Source organism: Amphiura filiformis, chromosome 16 (assembly GCF_039555335.1).
Source record: "Amphiura filiformis chromosome 16, Afil_fr2py, whole genome shotgun sequence".
Taxonomy (NCBI): domain Eukaryota; kingdom Metazoa; phylum Echinodermata; class Ophiuroidea; order Amphilepidida; family Amphiuridae; genus Amphiura; species Amphiura filiformis.
In genome coordinates, this window is record NC_092643.1 from 8,587,203 (window position 1) to 8,601,969 (window position 14,767).

Sequence of the window (14,767 nt, forward strand, 5' to 3'; positions counted from 1 at the left end):
TGACGAAATACGGTATGTACAATAGATGTAGCCAGGTGTTACATTTCAAATATTTTTTTGAGATTCCGGTACTCAATCATTCCTAAATAAATGTTTCTCTCAAAGCTCCTCCGATGTTGAAAATCTAATGTGAAATGTGTTTTCTATTGTATTAATTTCATCATTTTCATATTAAATGGGGATGGATAGCATTATATTGAAGAAAAATGAGCAAGGAGAAATTTGTTTCTGCTCAAATTCTCAGTGCAGGTGAAAATAAAAATTGGAATTAAGGGAGTACAGCTTTTAAGGTCTACTGAGCTCAGCCATGCTTTGCTGTCTTCGATAATGGTTCATGTACGCCAGAGCGTTCAATAGGAACAAGCGAACAGTATACGAGTTTGCTGATATCTATCGGAGCAGTCAGCAAAGCAACCGGATTAGAAACCATAATCAGTATCCTTTGTGTTCAGTAAGTACATAACGACCCACTCATCAACTACTGAAGTGGTCATTAAATAAGCATGTGTGTGTCTGCAGCCAATAGAAAGTCTGGAATGTTTACATAAAGTGATGCAATTAGGTTTCAAGGGGTTGTTAATTCAAGCATGGTCGTAAAATAGATTCGATATTTGGTCAAAGCGTGGTATCGGAGCGGTGTGTACAATTGAGCAGAGCCTGACGGAGTTTGCTACATGCTTTTATGGGTTTGGGCTTTGATGAAAGCCAGGTACCTCTTCGATACAATGCATTATCGAAGACAGCAAAGCATGGCTGAGCTCAGCAGAGCTTAAAGCTGTACTCCCTAAGAATGTCACATGTAAAAATTGCCCCTGCCCTCTGAACACCCAACCAAAAAAAAAGAATTTTTACAAAGACCACCCTGGGATGTCTTGACTCACAGTGACTAATTCTGCCACTGCATGTACATGCATCCCACTTGATGTGATGATGTTGGCTGGGCCAGTGAAACACCCGTGGCTATCGGTCGCCAACCTGAAGGGTCTTGGGTTCGAATCCCAACTGCTCTCTTTGTTTTCTCTCTTTTTTCTGATTCATTTCCATTCCAGTCACCAAAGAGCATTTGAGGTTAATGAAGGGACAAGAAATATCTAGATTTGTTCATTGTATATACTGAAATATAATTATAGCAGCAAGTGTAAATAAAATAATATTGATCTATATCTTTGTACATTGTATTTTCTTTAGAGTACAGTATTCCAGATGTGTCATAGAATATCTTGATTGTTGCAAACATAACTGGTAGATGCCTAAACCATAGGGTAGCAAAATAAATTTCAGACCAACACTAATGGCCATTCAATTTTTTATGTTTCATGTCACCTGTTCCCAATGCCAAACCACCTGGACATAATAGCGAAAGTTATATACCTCATATGTGACACGATCTGGTCCATGGGGGCCAAAGGCAGCAAATTTGAAACTGAGATAAAGGTAAAAATATGGAGTTAAAAAACAATAAGATACATAAGAAAATAGACATCAAAAAACTTCGTAACTTAAGAACCAAGTATGCTAGACCTTTGGTGTTTTCAGTAAATGATAGCCTGTTGTATGTATAATGTAATAATTACAGTAACTCAATTTTCAAAAATGTCTCCTTTGGCCCCCATGGACCAGATCGTGTCACATATATAGATTCCTATCATCTGATTGGTTAAAAGTGCAGTCATTGAATTAGCTATGCCCTCATTTTTAAGAATTATGTAAAAACTGAACTATTCCCCGGGCAATAGTCTTTTAAAAAGACTATTCCCGGGCATAATCATTTTCACATCATCGGTGTAAAGCGTCCCGATCAAACTCTACGTCTTGCGATGGCATGTTCGCATTATGCACGCAGCGCCAACGCGCTGCCTGCCAGTTGCGTTGACGCGATTGGTTCATAACGAAAACTTTCTTTGTAAATTTTACCATGGCCTATGAACAATAAAATAGGCCTTTTAACCAATCAGATGACAAAAATCTATATTAATGAGGTAGCCTATATAAAATAAATATTGGCTGCTTTATTCGGGTCATGGTTAACATTATAGGCCTGCGGTGATCTCAAAACCATGCTATGACCCTCGGCTGTGCCTCGGGTCATAGCAAGGTTTTGAGATCACCTTGGGCCTATAATTTTAACCATGCCCTCATAGCAATATTTGTATACTATAGACCACTTGACCTCAATGTTTATCAACAAAGGCGAGTGACTGGTCTATCGATATGCTTGAACGAACTGCTACACTGTTCAATGGCTTTCTTGTACTAAATGAAATGTGGTGGAAGATTTAAAATGCACGTGCCCTGAGCAAACTATGATACGTAATAATAATGTTACATCCTATACAAGAATGCCTGCAAGAATCAAATTACAAACATATTAAATGTAAGCGGTACTATAGTACCGTTGTAGTAACCTGACACCTCATTTTAAGTTTTCGGTCATTCCATACACCGTAAGAGATAAATGGAGTTGCATTCATATAATCAATAGAAATCAACTGGGTGGCGACAGGCCATAATAACAAAACATTATGGTTTTCATAATCAAATTGGACGCAATAACTTTCAATAATCCTTATGATTATATGTATATTGATATTAGTATTACAAAGACATGTTTGTGCTTTGTTCCTTTGCTGATATTTATTTATATTATATTTACCTGTATTCCAAGCATATACACTCATTTGGCTAATGAAAGTCGATTCCTAGTTTCCCGTTACCCTACTCCGCTCAAAACCAATTGCTGGCCAAATATTTCATTCAAACTATGAATTGACTTTCATTGGCCTTTTGGAATATTTATTATATAATGGATTTTTCAAGGCTTGATTCCAGAGGGGCGTAATAATAGAAACAGCCATGCAGAAAAAAATGAACTCAAGCGTACTTGGAGTATCAATATACATGCACAATGACCACGAACCTATGAAACCGTGGCACGTGACTGGTCATCCTATGTTGCAGGGATAGGGAGGGGGCAACCATGATAGGGGCTGCCGGGGGGGGTCTGCAATTTTCCTATGGTATTTTCTAAATTTTCAATTTTAAAATATTATCCTTAGATGATATCTGTCGTGAAATAAATGAATGCTGCTATAGGCTATAATATGCCTAGTAGGCCTACCCTGATTATGCAATATATACAACAATAACTACAACAACTATAACACAACCAATAACTAATTTGTAAAAAATATTCATGACGATATAGGCCTATATAGGCCGCACCTATTTAGACTAGTAGGCCTATTCCTGAATTATATAATAATAAAAAAACGGCAAAAACAATCAATCATTGCAGTCAGAAAGAAAGAAACAAACAAGAAAGAAGCCAGAAAAAGAGAAAAGTAAGAAATAAATAGAAAATAATAGAACTGGACCACACTGGGACTCGAACCCGTATTAGTCGGTGTCCAGCTCAAAACTATATATTACATAGTTGAGAAGAGTATGGGTCAAGCGCACTAATCGACTGCACCAAGGAGGAATTTACGAAAATCGATGTTCTCAAACTGACTATTATATGCAATAGTGCAAACAGGCTGTTATGATAAACAAGCACATTGCCCCGCAAAGTCGGATGCATCGATGACGAAAAAACATTCCTTGCTGCAAAAACAACAAAATTGCTTGTTCCGCAGTAAATACATACAAATTACTTCACATCCAATGTTCAATTAAATTAGTCACTTTGTTTAAAAAGAAGCTCAATGCTTTAATTATGGTTTCAGAAGCTATCCACATGCCTGATATCTGAGTGGTCTTAGTTATTTTCAGTTTTGTATGTTTGCTCTTCAGATCCCCATCTGATCACAAATATATCATACCTATCTCAATATAGCTAATCCTACAAAATCGGGTGCCAATCCACTGTAAAAATTGAAAAAATAAAAGTTGTTCAAAAAGACCTGCTTTTTGTGTTTTTTAAGGTAGTATGAACGGCTAATCAAGCTTGCAGCAAAATAGCCACAATAGCAAATTGGAATTGTGTATTAATTTAAAACTTAGAACAAACTAAAGATAAGTCTTCACTCCACCTATTTTTAGAGTTTCATAAAAATTTTACCATTTCTTATGTATTTCTTTATTTTTGAAAATTACCTAAATTTTTCCACATTATAATTTTTTTGGCCAACATGGAGTGTGCTATGGTTTCCAAACTTTCAGGGATGGTGTATAAGCTTAATATCTAAATTTTCTCGCCAGCTTTTTTGGATAAAGTGTTTAATTGTTTAGAAAATTAATTTTTAAATTTTTGATTTTAGGGAAATTTAGAAACACCTATAACTTAAAATAGAAACACTTAATTAATAAAACCTGGTGAGAGAATTTTCTAAATTTGATTACCTTTCATATGACACCTTGTTTGTTGAAATTGGACCTATAGTTAGGTCCAAAAAAATTCTAGAATTTAGGTAATTTAGTGTTTCTAGAAAAAGTCAAGAAAATTGAAAAAGTACTAACATTACCATTTTATATCTCCTTTGTTAAGGCCAATATCTTGACAAAAATTGCTGTCCTTTATTAAGTAGCATTTTTGCAATAAAATAAATCAAGAACCAGATTTATGCAGTGGGTGTAAGGAGAGAAAATCACATTTGGGCTGTTTCACAATCAGGGTACACAAGTGGATTTCACAAGGGTGCAAAATCAGAGTATCTTAATGTGATTGTTTTAAATGTTAAAGTGGTTTAAATATATCAAATTTTCAAGTTCTAACAATTATTTAGCCACTTAACCACTATTTTTTTTAAAATATTATTTTTTAATTGGCTATATGAAGGAAAATGGCCAAATACCAAAGTTTACAAACAGCATTACAATGATTTGATACTGCCTTTTTTCAACTCCAAAGTTGTGTAATATTATTGCTGACAAATATAGCTTTCAAATGATATACAGATTGTATATTATGTAAACATCAATTTTTTGCAGAATCATGTTAACTGATGGAAATGGTTCAAATATTGAATTTGACTAAGAGAAGTTACTTGCAAGTTTACCAAAACAAGTAAAATCTACACAAATATGCATTTACATGAAGCAGTGGGTTAGTATCTTGTCTCGTGTCAAGTTTGGCGGTCATACTGCTTAGCGTTTTTGAGATATGAAGGAAAATGTGTCAAAAAATGTCCCCTCCTTTACATAGTTTTGTTGACTATTTGGAGCATAAAATCAAAATAATAACATTGACCAAGTGGATTTTGCTATTTTTATGTCTGCCTGTATCCAACCCATCTTCCTAGGTTCACTTTTCTTTAGTTCAAACAAAGACAATCCTATTATTTGAATAAAATGCAAAAACCATTGATCGTAAAGGAGGGGACACATTTTTTTTGACAGGTGAAATCGTAAAATTGGAATTGCAAATTATTTCTCCAAAAATCACACTTAATTATCATCAGCAGTTCCTATTATGAAGTTTAACTACTTTTCACCACTCTATCAGTGTGGGAATATATAAAATTAGACAAAGTCATGATTTTGTATTATCAAGCGTAAAGGAGGGGACATTTTTGGATGTGGCAAAAGAAAAAAATCTACAGTGAATTTCAAAAATTGGTTCTTATCCCTACAATGGTTGCACCTTGAGCTATTAAAAATGTAATTTAAAAACCTAACTGCAAAAATATATTGCAGAGAGAATAATGCTGTAAAGGAGGGGACATGTTTTTTTGACATCACTTGGTAACACTCGTCCTCACTCCGCCACTTGATGTACAATCATGATTTTTGGTACTTTGAATTACAGGATACACATGAATCTTTTTACCCATTCTGCACAATTTTGAAGGGTTTTAAATTGATTTATAGTGCTTCATAAAATCAAATGTAAAGGAGGGGACATTATTTTGGAGATTTTGACAAATCTTTATTTGAAGCGCATTTTTCTGTAATTCAAATATGCAAATGATTTTTATTTCAAAACTTAGGTGCATATAACTACATTTAGAAATGTCACCCAGTAGTAAATTTAGAATTCCTTTACTATATAAATTACAGCTTTCAAAATGTGCTTTTTGAAGATGAAACATCAAAATGTCAAAAAAAGTGAACTTTTCACCATATAATGAAAAAACTAAGGCATTTGTGTGATTTCTTTAATGTGTGATTTTAAGGGGAGTAGACATACTTCATTTATAAATTAAAAGAAATCCTTCAGCTTCTTTCATTAAACAGCAGGATGCTAAGAAACATGGATTTTGAAATATGTACCCTGATTGTGAAACAGCCCATTTAAACAAATTACTTGTTTTCAAAAATTAAGCTGATTTGACGAACTTGGCAACATGCCAAAAACATGCAATGTGTAAAGTCTATGGGGTTTTTCAATCACAAAAAAATTACGTAAGTCAAAAACGCTCTTTTGGAAAAAATTGAAAATTGGTAGGTGAGTTTTTCTCACCCGTCTCCATATTCTGTATCATTTTCAAGCAAATCTGAGCATGACACCGTAGCCGTTCATACTACCTTAAGAGTAAATGTATCACTACTTTCATATGTAAAAGATTGCCAACACCACTTGCATATTTTTCTTTCAGGAGGTCATGATGTTTTTTAACACTAAAACTCAATGTAATGTGAGCTACGTTACCGGCTACAAAATGGGCTGGTTTTACTCAATCCAAGGTCATAAAAAGCAAACTAAAGATCACTTGAGTGAAATGTAAACCCAAATTCACCATTTCATAGAAGTTTTAAAGATGCGTAAATGAGTGTGTAACGTAGCTCACAGTAACGTAGTTCACGGGTTTTTAATGTTTTTGATGTGATTTACGAACGTTAGAACGTTATGTCGGTTAATTCTCATATAAATGGGGTTCGACCACTGGTAGCTTTCACATATTATTAGGAAGTACATGTAATACAAGTGCATACTATAGAATCCTGGTAACGTAGCTCACCAATCTTAACATGGTCGGTCGAAATTTCAATGTTTACAACATTTCTATGCCAAAAATCAAAAAATCATTTTTACTGTGATTTTTAAAAAACCTACGAGTGTTTCCTTTCAAAAACCGCAAATTACATTGATACTTCTGTTTTACTTCTTTCCAATAATGTGTGTTAAAAAGGGGTAACGTAGCTCACAGCGTTTTGGTGGAAAGTGCAATTTATTTTAGAATAACACAAAGACGTTTTAATCACTAAAAAATAATGTTGATAAACATTATGATGGTGCGTTATCTAATTAAAAAACAACAAATATGTAAAGAAATCGCATTTATTCAAAGAAAATATTTAGGGTTAGATGTGACACTTGAGCAGTGTAAACGCATTTTTAGCGATTTTTGAGCCTTTGCAAGGGTTAATCAGACTGAAGAAAGCATTTAAAGTATGGAAAACTATATATGTCCATGTAGATCTCGTTGAGTTCTACCAGAAAAACAACATATTTGATGCCCTAAATGCTCGACAAAGTGTTTGTGGACCAAAGAATGGAAAAAAGGCTATTGGCACCGGATTTTGTAGAATGAGCGGCATGCAAGAGGTGTCAGGCTAATATAAAAATACTATAATCGTAAATTTCTACTTCAGAAGAAAAGTAAAGAAAAAAAAATATATATTCATTATGACCTAACATATTAATAGCAAAATCATGAATCCAGATATACTTTTGGGGTATAATCTAGTTTCAGAAAAAAATGTAACAAGGAATATATTTGTGAAGATTATCATTCATCCAGATAGTAAACAATTATATTAATATTTGAATTACAAGCTAATCAACTGGACTTATTATTAGTGAGTGGGAAATTTTCACCACCAGAAGATTTGTATAGGGCTGATGATGCATTCATCAGGATTGAACATGAAAATTTGCCACTCACAAATAGTATTAAACTATCTGGCAATTATTAATATTATGTGTGCTAGCCATACATTTCAACATAAAAAGTCCAAGTTTTGAGATATTTTCTCAAAATATCAAGAGCTATCTGAAGAACCACTGAACCAATACTAGGCTTGTTTGTACTCATTTTAATGCATTTTGCATGCCGATTCCAAATATGGCCATGGAATTTTATAATTCTGAATTTTTTGAAGTTTAAAAATTCGTCTGCAGTTGACACCCATTTGGATTGAGTTAAGGGATCCATGTACTGATGTGGCAGTTGAACTTTAAATGCCAGGGGTGAGTGATCATGTTTTCCAAGCCATTACTGTTATTCTATATAAACCCTGATATTTGCGGTGTACATACCAAGTCATGTAATACAGATTGCATGAGCTGATAGTCAGTGGAGAGCTAAAATATGTCGCTTCCTAAAACATGACCAACTCTCTAGCACAGACCATAAAGAGAAATTTCCTCAACTGCGCAATTTGTTTAGAGACATTTCATGATGCGAGAGCTCTTCCCTGTCAGCACGGATTCTGCAGAGAGTGTTTAGAGCTGTATGTGGTTTCAAGTAAAGACAAACAAACTCTGGTTTGTCCTACTTGTCGAAAAGATTTGAAGATATCAAAGGAGGGTGTGAAGGATTTACCTGTACATTTTCTTGTGAGCAGTTTGAAGAATACAGTGGACATGGAAGAAAAGGTGAGAAATGATGATTCAAATTTAAAGAGTAACTAAAACAATTTTTCCACCCCGATCCTGGCATTCTCCAAATAATACCAACCCGGGCCTACCCATCCTGAACTTTTTTTGGCACACTGGACCAGCTGATCTGAACTTGTGCTAACTTTGTCCCGTTCTGTGCTAGTCAATGTTAACTGAGAAGTGAGAATAATGATCAATGCATACCACACAATCGCACTCACCTGGTGTGAAATTAGTGAGCATTTCATGCAGTGTGTAAACAGGTTTTTTGACCCAAACATTTTATTGATTTTTAAAAACTAGATATAAATGCCTAGGACCAAAAATATTTGAAATATTTTGATTGATTGATATTTGAAATTTGGGTGAAAATCAGCCTTTTTACGATTTTTGAGCAAATTTTTTTAAATTTCAGCCATTTTTAGTTGATAAAAATTGAAAAAAAAAATACGGGTCCTAGATATTTATATCTAGTGTTTAAAAATTCATGAATTTTTCTTTTATACTCAAGTATTTTTTGTTACGTTTCCTGAAACAATTTGGGTTAAAAAATGTTTTTTTTGGGGTTTCTCCAAAACAGCTTTTTTTGTCCAAATTTGACCTCATAGATGGATTTGTCATTCAAAATCAATTTTTCAGTCATATCAATTTTTAATGATTTGCCATAAAATGTGTATTATATCGCCAATTTTAAAAAGTCAAAATTATTTGATATCAGAAGGACATTCCTCTAGAATATCTAGAATGCAATTTGATATGTATGATGTGCTCTCAGGTCCCACAAAAAATACTGTGCAAACATTGATATCCAATCCTTAACAATTATTATTATTGTTATTGTTATTGTTATTGTTATTGTTATTGTTATTGTTGTTGTTGTTATCATCATTGTCATCATCATTATTTTCTTTCCTCTTTTTAATGTTATAGGTTCAAACCCCAGACTCCAATACTGCCTGTAGCAACTGCAATGCTTTTGGTAACAAAGCTAAAGTCAGATGTGTTGACTGCAAAGAATATCTCTGTGATACATGTTATGCCTACCATAAGACCTTTAAAGCCATGAGAGACCACAAAGTGATCACCGTGAAGGATATTCTTGCTGGTAAAGTGAATTTTAAAAAGGAAGAGGAAAATAGGTACTGCAAGATGCATGGAAAGATATGTGAATATTTATGTGAAAATGAGAAGAAAGCACTTTGCAGGGATTGTATAATATTGAACAAATGTCCTGCTTGGCATAACCGTGTTAGCCTGAAGAAAACAGTGCAAAAGCAATCAGATGAGTTAAAGGACTTGATGAGGCAGAGTGATGATACATTGAAGAAGTTCCAGGAAGCTATAAAGGTGACAAAAAAGGCAAGAGCAGAACTTGAAATTCATTCGCAAATAGCCATGGACTCACTTGCAAAGGTAAAGCAAGAACATATTGACATTGTGAAGAAGAGAGTGAGAGAAATCCAGTCAGAAGTCCACCAAGTCAAGCAGAAAAGAATGAAACTGATTGACCAGAAGCAGACAAGCCTGGAGTCAAGTATTAAAGATATTCAAAAAGCTGCAGGAAACACTGCCAAAGTCCTTGAATCAGAATCTGAATTTGAAATAACATCCACTCATGCCACCCTATCTTCACAACTTCAGAAGCTTTCAAAGTCCCAGCCAGCAGCAATAGACATGTCTCTTAGTTATGTGAATTTCAAAACAGAAGCGCCAGCTATTCCAATCATAGGGCATATATTGAAGTATAGCACACCAGGAGAAAAATGGAAACGGATTGGGCAGTTTTACACTGCAGGCTTTGATGAGCTACATGGACTTGATTTAAATCAAGCTGGTAGTATTGCATTATGTAGTTGGGACAAGGGGATTAAAGTGATTTCTAGGAGGGGTCATGTCAAATGTACACTCCGAGAGTCTCCTGGGGCATTTGATGTTGCCTGTACACCTAATCATGAGTATGTAACTAGTGTAAGAGGTAAACAACAGATTGATATCTGCAATAGTACTGGCAAACATGTGAATACTATTCCTGTAACTAATGTGTACAATAAGTTATCTAGAGTTAATTCAGTAGCAGTAGATTCTAATGGTAAAATCATAGTAGGGCAGGTATTAAATACCATATCCATCCACAATGCTGATGGTTCTCTCATCTCAAAGTTTGCGACAGAATCAATACCATTACGCCTTGCAAGTACCTCCAATGGAGAGATTGTCAGTTCCTTCTATGACTCAAAATTAAAACAAGGAACATCTGTGAGGCTGATGGATTACTTTGGTGGCAATGTGAGGGTCATCCAGCCTCCAGAAGAAGTTAAAGTATGGTCCCCTGGTTTTGTGTGTTGTAGTAGACAAGGTGAGATATTTGTCTCTAATGAATACAAAGGTGATCCTAATGCTGTATACAGGTTCACAGCTGAAGGTGATTACCTGGGATGTGTTACTACACAGGTTAAAAACCCACAAGGTATTGCAATGTCAAGGGATGGCATGGAGCTGTTTGTTGCAGACATTCAAGTTGGGGATAGCCATGTCAGAATATTTCAGCGGCCATGATTTAGGGATCTGGAATGAGCGTTTTGAGCTTTTCGACAGTATTTTTTGTGGGACATAAGAGCACATCAGACATATCGAATTGCATTCTGAATACGAAGAATGTCTTTCTGATATCAAATAATTTACATTTTTGAAATTCACGATATAATACAAATTTTATGACAAATTATTAAAATTTGATATTTTTCACATTTTGATCATCTAATGATATATTCTTAAAGTGTATGTAGTTGGGAGGAAAAGCCGACGATCAATTGAAAATTTTGACCTTTCATATTGAAGATATGGATATTTTTCGCAAAAAGACCTATTTTCTTTGGTGTTTTTGGGGAAAAATCCATATCTTCAATACGAAAGGTCAAAATTTTAAATTGATTATCGGCTTTTCATCCCACCTACATACACTTTAAGTACATATTATCAGATTTATAAAGTTTACTTCGAGTACTGTTAAATATCAAAAATATCAATTTTTAATCATTTATCATAAAATGTGTATTACATTGCGAATTTCAAAAATTCAAAATTATTAGATTTCAGAAGGACATTCTTCGTATTCAGAATGCAATGCGATATGTCTGATGTGCTCTAATGTCCCACAATAAATACTGTCCAAACGTTCATACCCCATCCCTTAAGTTATATAGCAGATCCTAGCAAAATGTCATGTCATTAAGGACTATTCACTTTTTACCCAAGGTGTGTATCTGTGTAGACTATGCCATAGTCGATTTTTGATAAATAAAAATGTTATTAATCATGATGAACGCATTCAGTTGAACTCTAAATTATACTGATATTTAGTACATCAAAATACTAGTATAAAATGGTTATGAAAAAGTTTAGGCTATATAATTATATTTGTGACAGTAAAAGTAAAGCATAGGCCCTACGTAGGCTTATATTATTGAATGCAACATATCATAATGGCATAATTATAATGACACTTCAATACTTAACAATTCTAATTTTAGAATCTGCCAGTTTATTATCCGGAAAACCGACTATGGACTTTCACTTTTAAGCAGAACTTTACCCGGGACTCACACACTGTCAATCATACTTGTTTATCAATAAAATCTAACCACAAGACTAAGCATGGTGGTACAATACGCTAGATGCATACGTTCATCCACCAGCACAAAAGCGCCGCATTCCCTAGATAGTTGTGTACCATGTATAGTTATAATGGTACCAGTACGCGTCGGGAGGATTTAAACAATAACGAGATCTGGGCGACCAATCACAAGCCAGATTCATTTTTAAAGATGCATTACATCATCACCAATTTTAGTTAGGCCAGAAATTGGCCTAACTCTCAAGGCAAAGTCAGTAGTCCACTTGGGAAGCTAACAAACAGAGGGCGTACGGTGACTGAAAAGATCAGTTGTGAAAATCTATCAATTGTGCACTCATTAATTAAATCAGAGTTTTAAGCTTAAATGTAATAGCCAGAGTAGTGCACAATTGGCAAGTGGACTACGGAGAAGTCTAGTATCTGTGCTGCCATTTGAAAATTGAGTTACTATAATTATTATTGTATTAACATTAGGCTTTCATATACTGAAAACACCAAAGGTCTAGCATACTTGGTTCTAAAGTTATAAGGTTTTGTGATGTGTATTTTCTTATGTATTTTATTGTTTTTTATTCCATATTTTTGCCTTTATCTCGGTTTCAAATTTGCCGCTTTTGGCCTCCATGGACCAGATCATGTCACATTTATCCATTTGTGCCCACTTGATAGGTATAAATTCAATGAAATAAATCTAATGATATGTACTCAGGCTTTGCCGTTTGAGGAGACAATTGCTCCCCATCACTCCCCTCAAATAAAGCTGAGGAGAGCTTTTTTTTGCTCGCCTACCTTTGGTGTAACAATTATAACCACATATATACAGTATAGAGAAATTGCTCTCCTAGTGCTCTCCTGTAGCACTCAAGGAGAGCAATTAAAAGCTCCCCTGCAAATTTCAAATGACAGAGCCTGTACTGTACTTCTAGTGTATGCAGCTGGGAGGAAAAGACGACCATCAATGGAAAATTTTTACCTTTCGTATTGAAGATCTACATATGTGACATGATCTGGTCCACGGGGGCCAAAGGAGGCATTTTTGAAAATTGAGTAAATATAATTATGACCTTATACAAATGATAGGCTATCTAATACTGAAAACAGCTAAGCTCTAGCATATTTGGTTCTAAAGTTATGAAGTTTCGTGGTGTCTATTTTCTTTTGTGTTTTATTGTTTTTTATTCCATATTTTTGCCTTTATCTCAGTTTCAAATTTGCCGCCTTTGGCCCCCATGGACCAGATCATGTCACATATATACTTTCCAAAAAGACCTAAAAATTTTTGGTCTTTTGGGGAACAAATGTGTAGCTTCAATACGAAAGGTCAAAATTTTCAAATGATTGATGGCTTTTCCTCCTCCTAGCTACATGCACTTTAAATACATATCATTAGATTTACAACGTTTACTTCAAGGACAGTTAAATATCAAAAATTTACAGAAGTAATTTTTTGTAATTTTGAGAACAGTGTTCAAAATATGATTCAACAATGCATCAGTTACGTAATCACCCTAATTATTTCTGATTATTCCCTTTAATTTGACTCATAATGATGTATTCTTGTGCAAAGATTGGTGAATAAATATGTTTAAATGCATGTTTGAACCATATTTTGTACTTTGTTCCCAAAATTACAAAAAATGACTTACGCATAATTAGCGTAGTAGGCTGATGATATGGTATTTTATATTGAATCTTGATACTGAAATTGAATTTTTAAAATATTATTGGACTTGTTTAAAGAAATGATAATTATATTATGTTGAAATAATAATACTTATATCTTAGTACTCTCATCATTGCATTTGATTATGGAAATAAATTTTATTGATTGTAAACCCAAACAACTAAATATAATATTTTCAATTATAGCTGCTCATATATTTTATTATTGCTATATAATTTAATTATAATATTTTATACCAGTAACATCTGTCTAGTCAATATCAAAAATATATTATTAGCATTTTTCTGCAGGGGAATGCAATATTTATAATATTTATAATATATAAAAATTCTCTCTATAGCCATTCAGCACTAATAATATTCTGTATATACAGATCTGGGGTTCACACCCAGGTTTCATTATCATTGAGGTATAGGACTTTTTATTTTTTTTGGAGAAGAGCAGGTAGGGCAACTACTTGATTATATTTCTACATGTTCATACTACATACTCTGAAAATTTTAGAAAATTCACACAAGTCCGTTTTTTTTTAATCACATTTTTGTTCCTAAAATGGGGGTTATAGCGCCCTCAACGGGCACTCTTCCCATAGGGCTACATGTAAAGACCAGTTATAGACAAATGGCCCAAAATAAAACGGACTCGTGCGAATTTCCTCAAATTTTGCATATGATGTAGATTTAACATCAGTAATGTAATGCAAGTGATGTCGTTGCTGCTCTTCTAAATTCATTTTTAAAATGTCCGCCCCAGACCTACTAGATGCTCACCAGTAAAAGCCCAAAATTAAATGCAATATGTACAGTCTGAAAATTACAAATATAAAATATACCAATTCTCGCTATTCACAATAAGGGCGCCGCCAGCGGTTTGCGATGTATATCGTGATGTATCATGGGAAAAGGTC

At 34.1% G+C, this 14,767-nt stretch overlaps 2 protein-coding genes across 2 annotated transcripts in view; both read left to right on the top strand.

Annotated features, from left to right (window-relative positions):
- Positions 1-14,767, top strand: part of LOC140135496 (phosphorylase b kinase regulatory subunit beta-like) — a 112,140-nt gene that overhangs the window by 47,325 nt on the left and 50,048 nt on the right. The gene's annotated exons all lie outside the window — the stretch shown is intronic.
- Positions 8,204-11,184, top strand: LOC140135490 (uncharacterized). Its single transcript, XM_072157006.1, has 2 exons — positions 8,204-8,539; positions 9,473-11,184. The coding sequence occupies exons 1-2, from the start codon at positions 8,270-8,272 to the stop codon at positions 11,096-11,098; spliced, it is 1,896 nt and encodes a 631-aa protein (XP_072013107.1). The 5' UTR covers positions 8,204-8,269; the 3' UTR covers positions 11,099-11,184.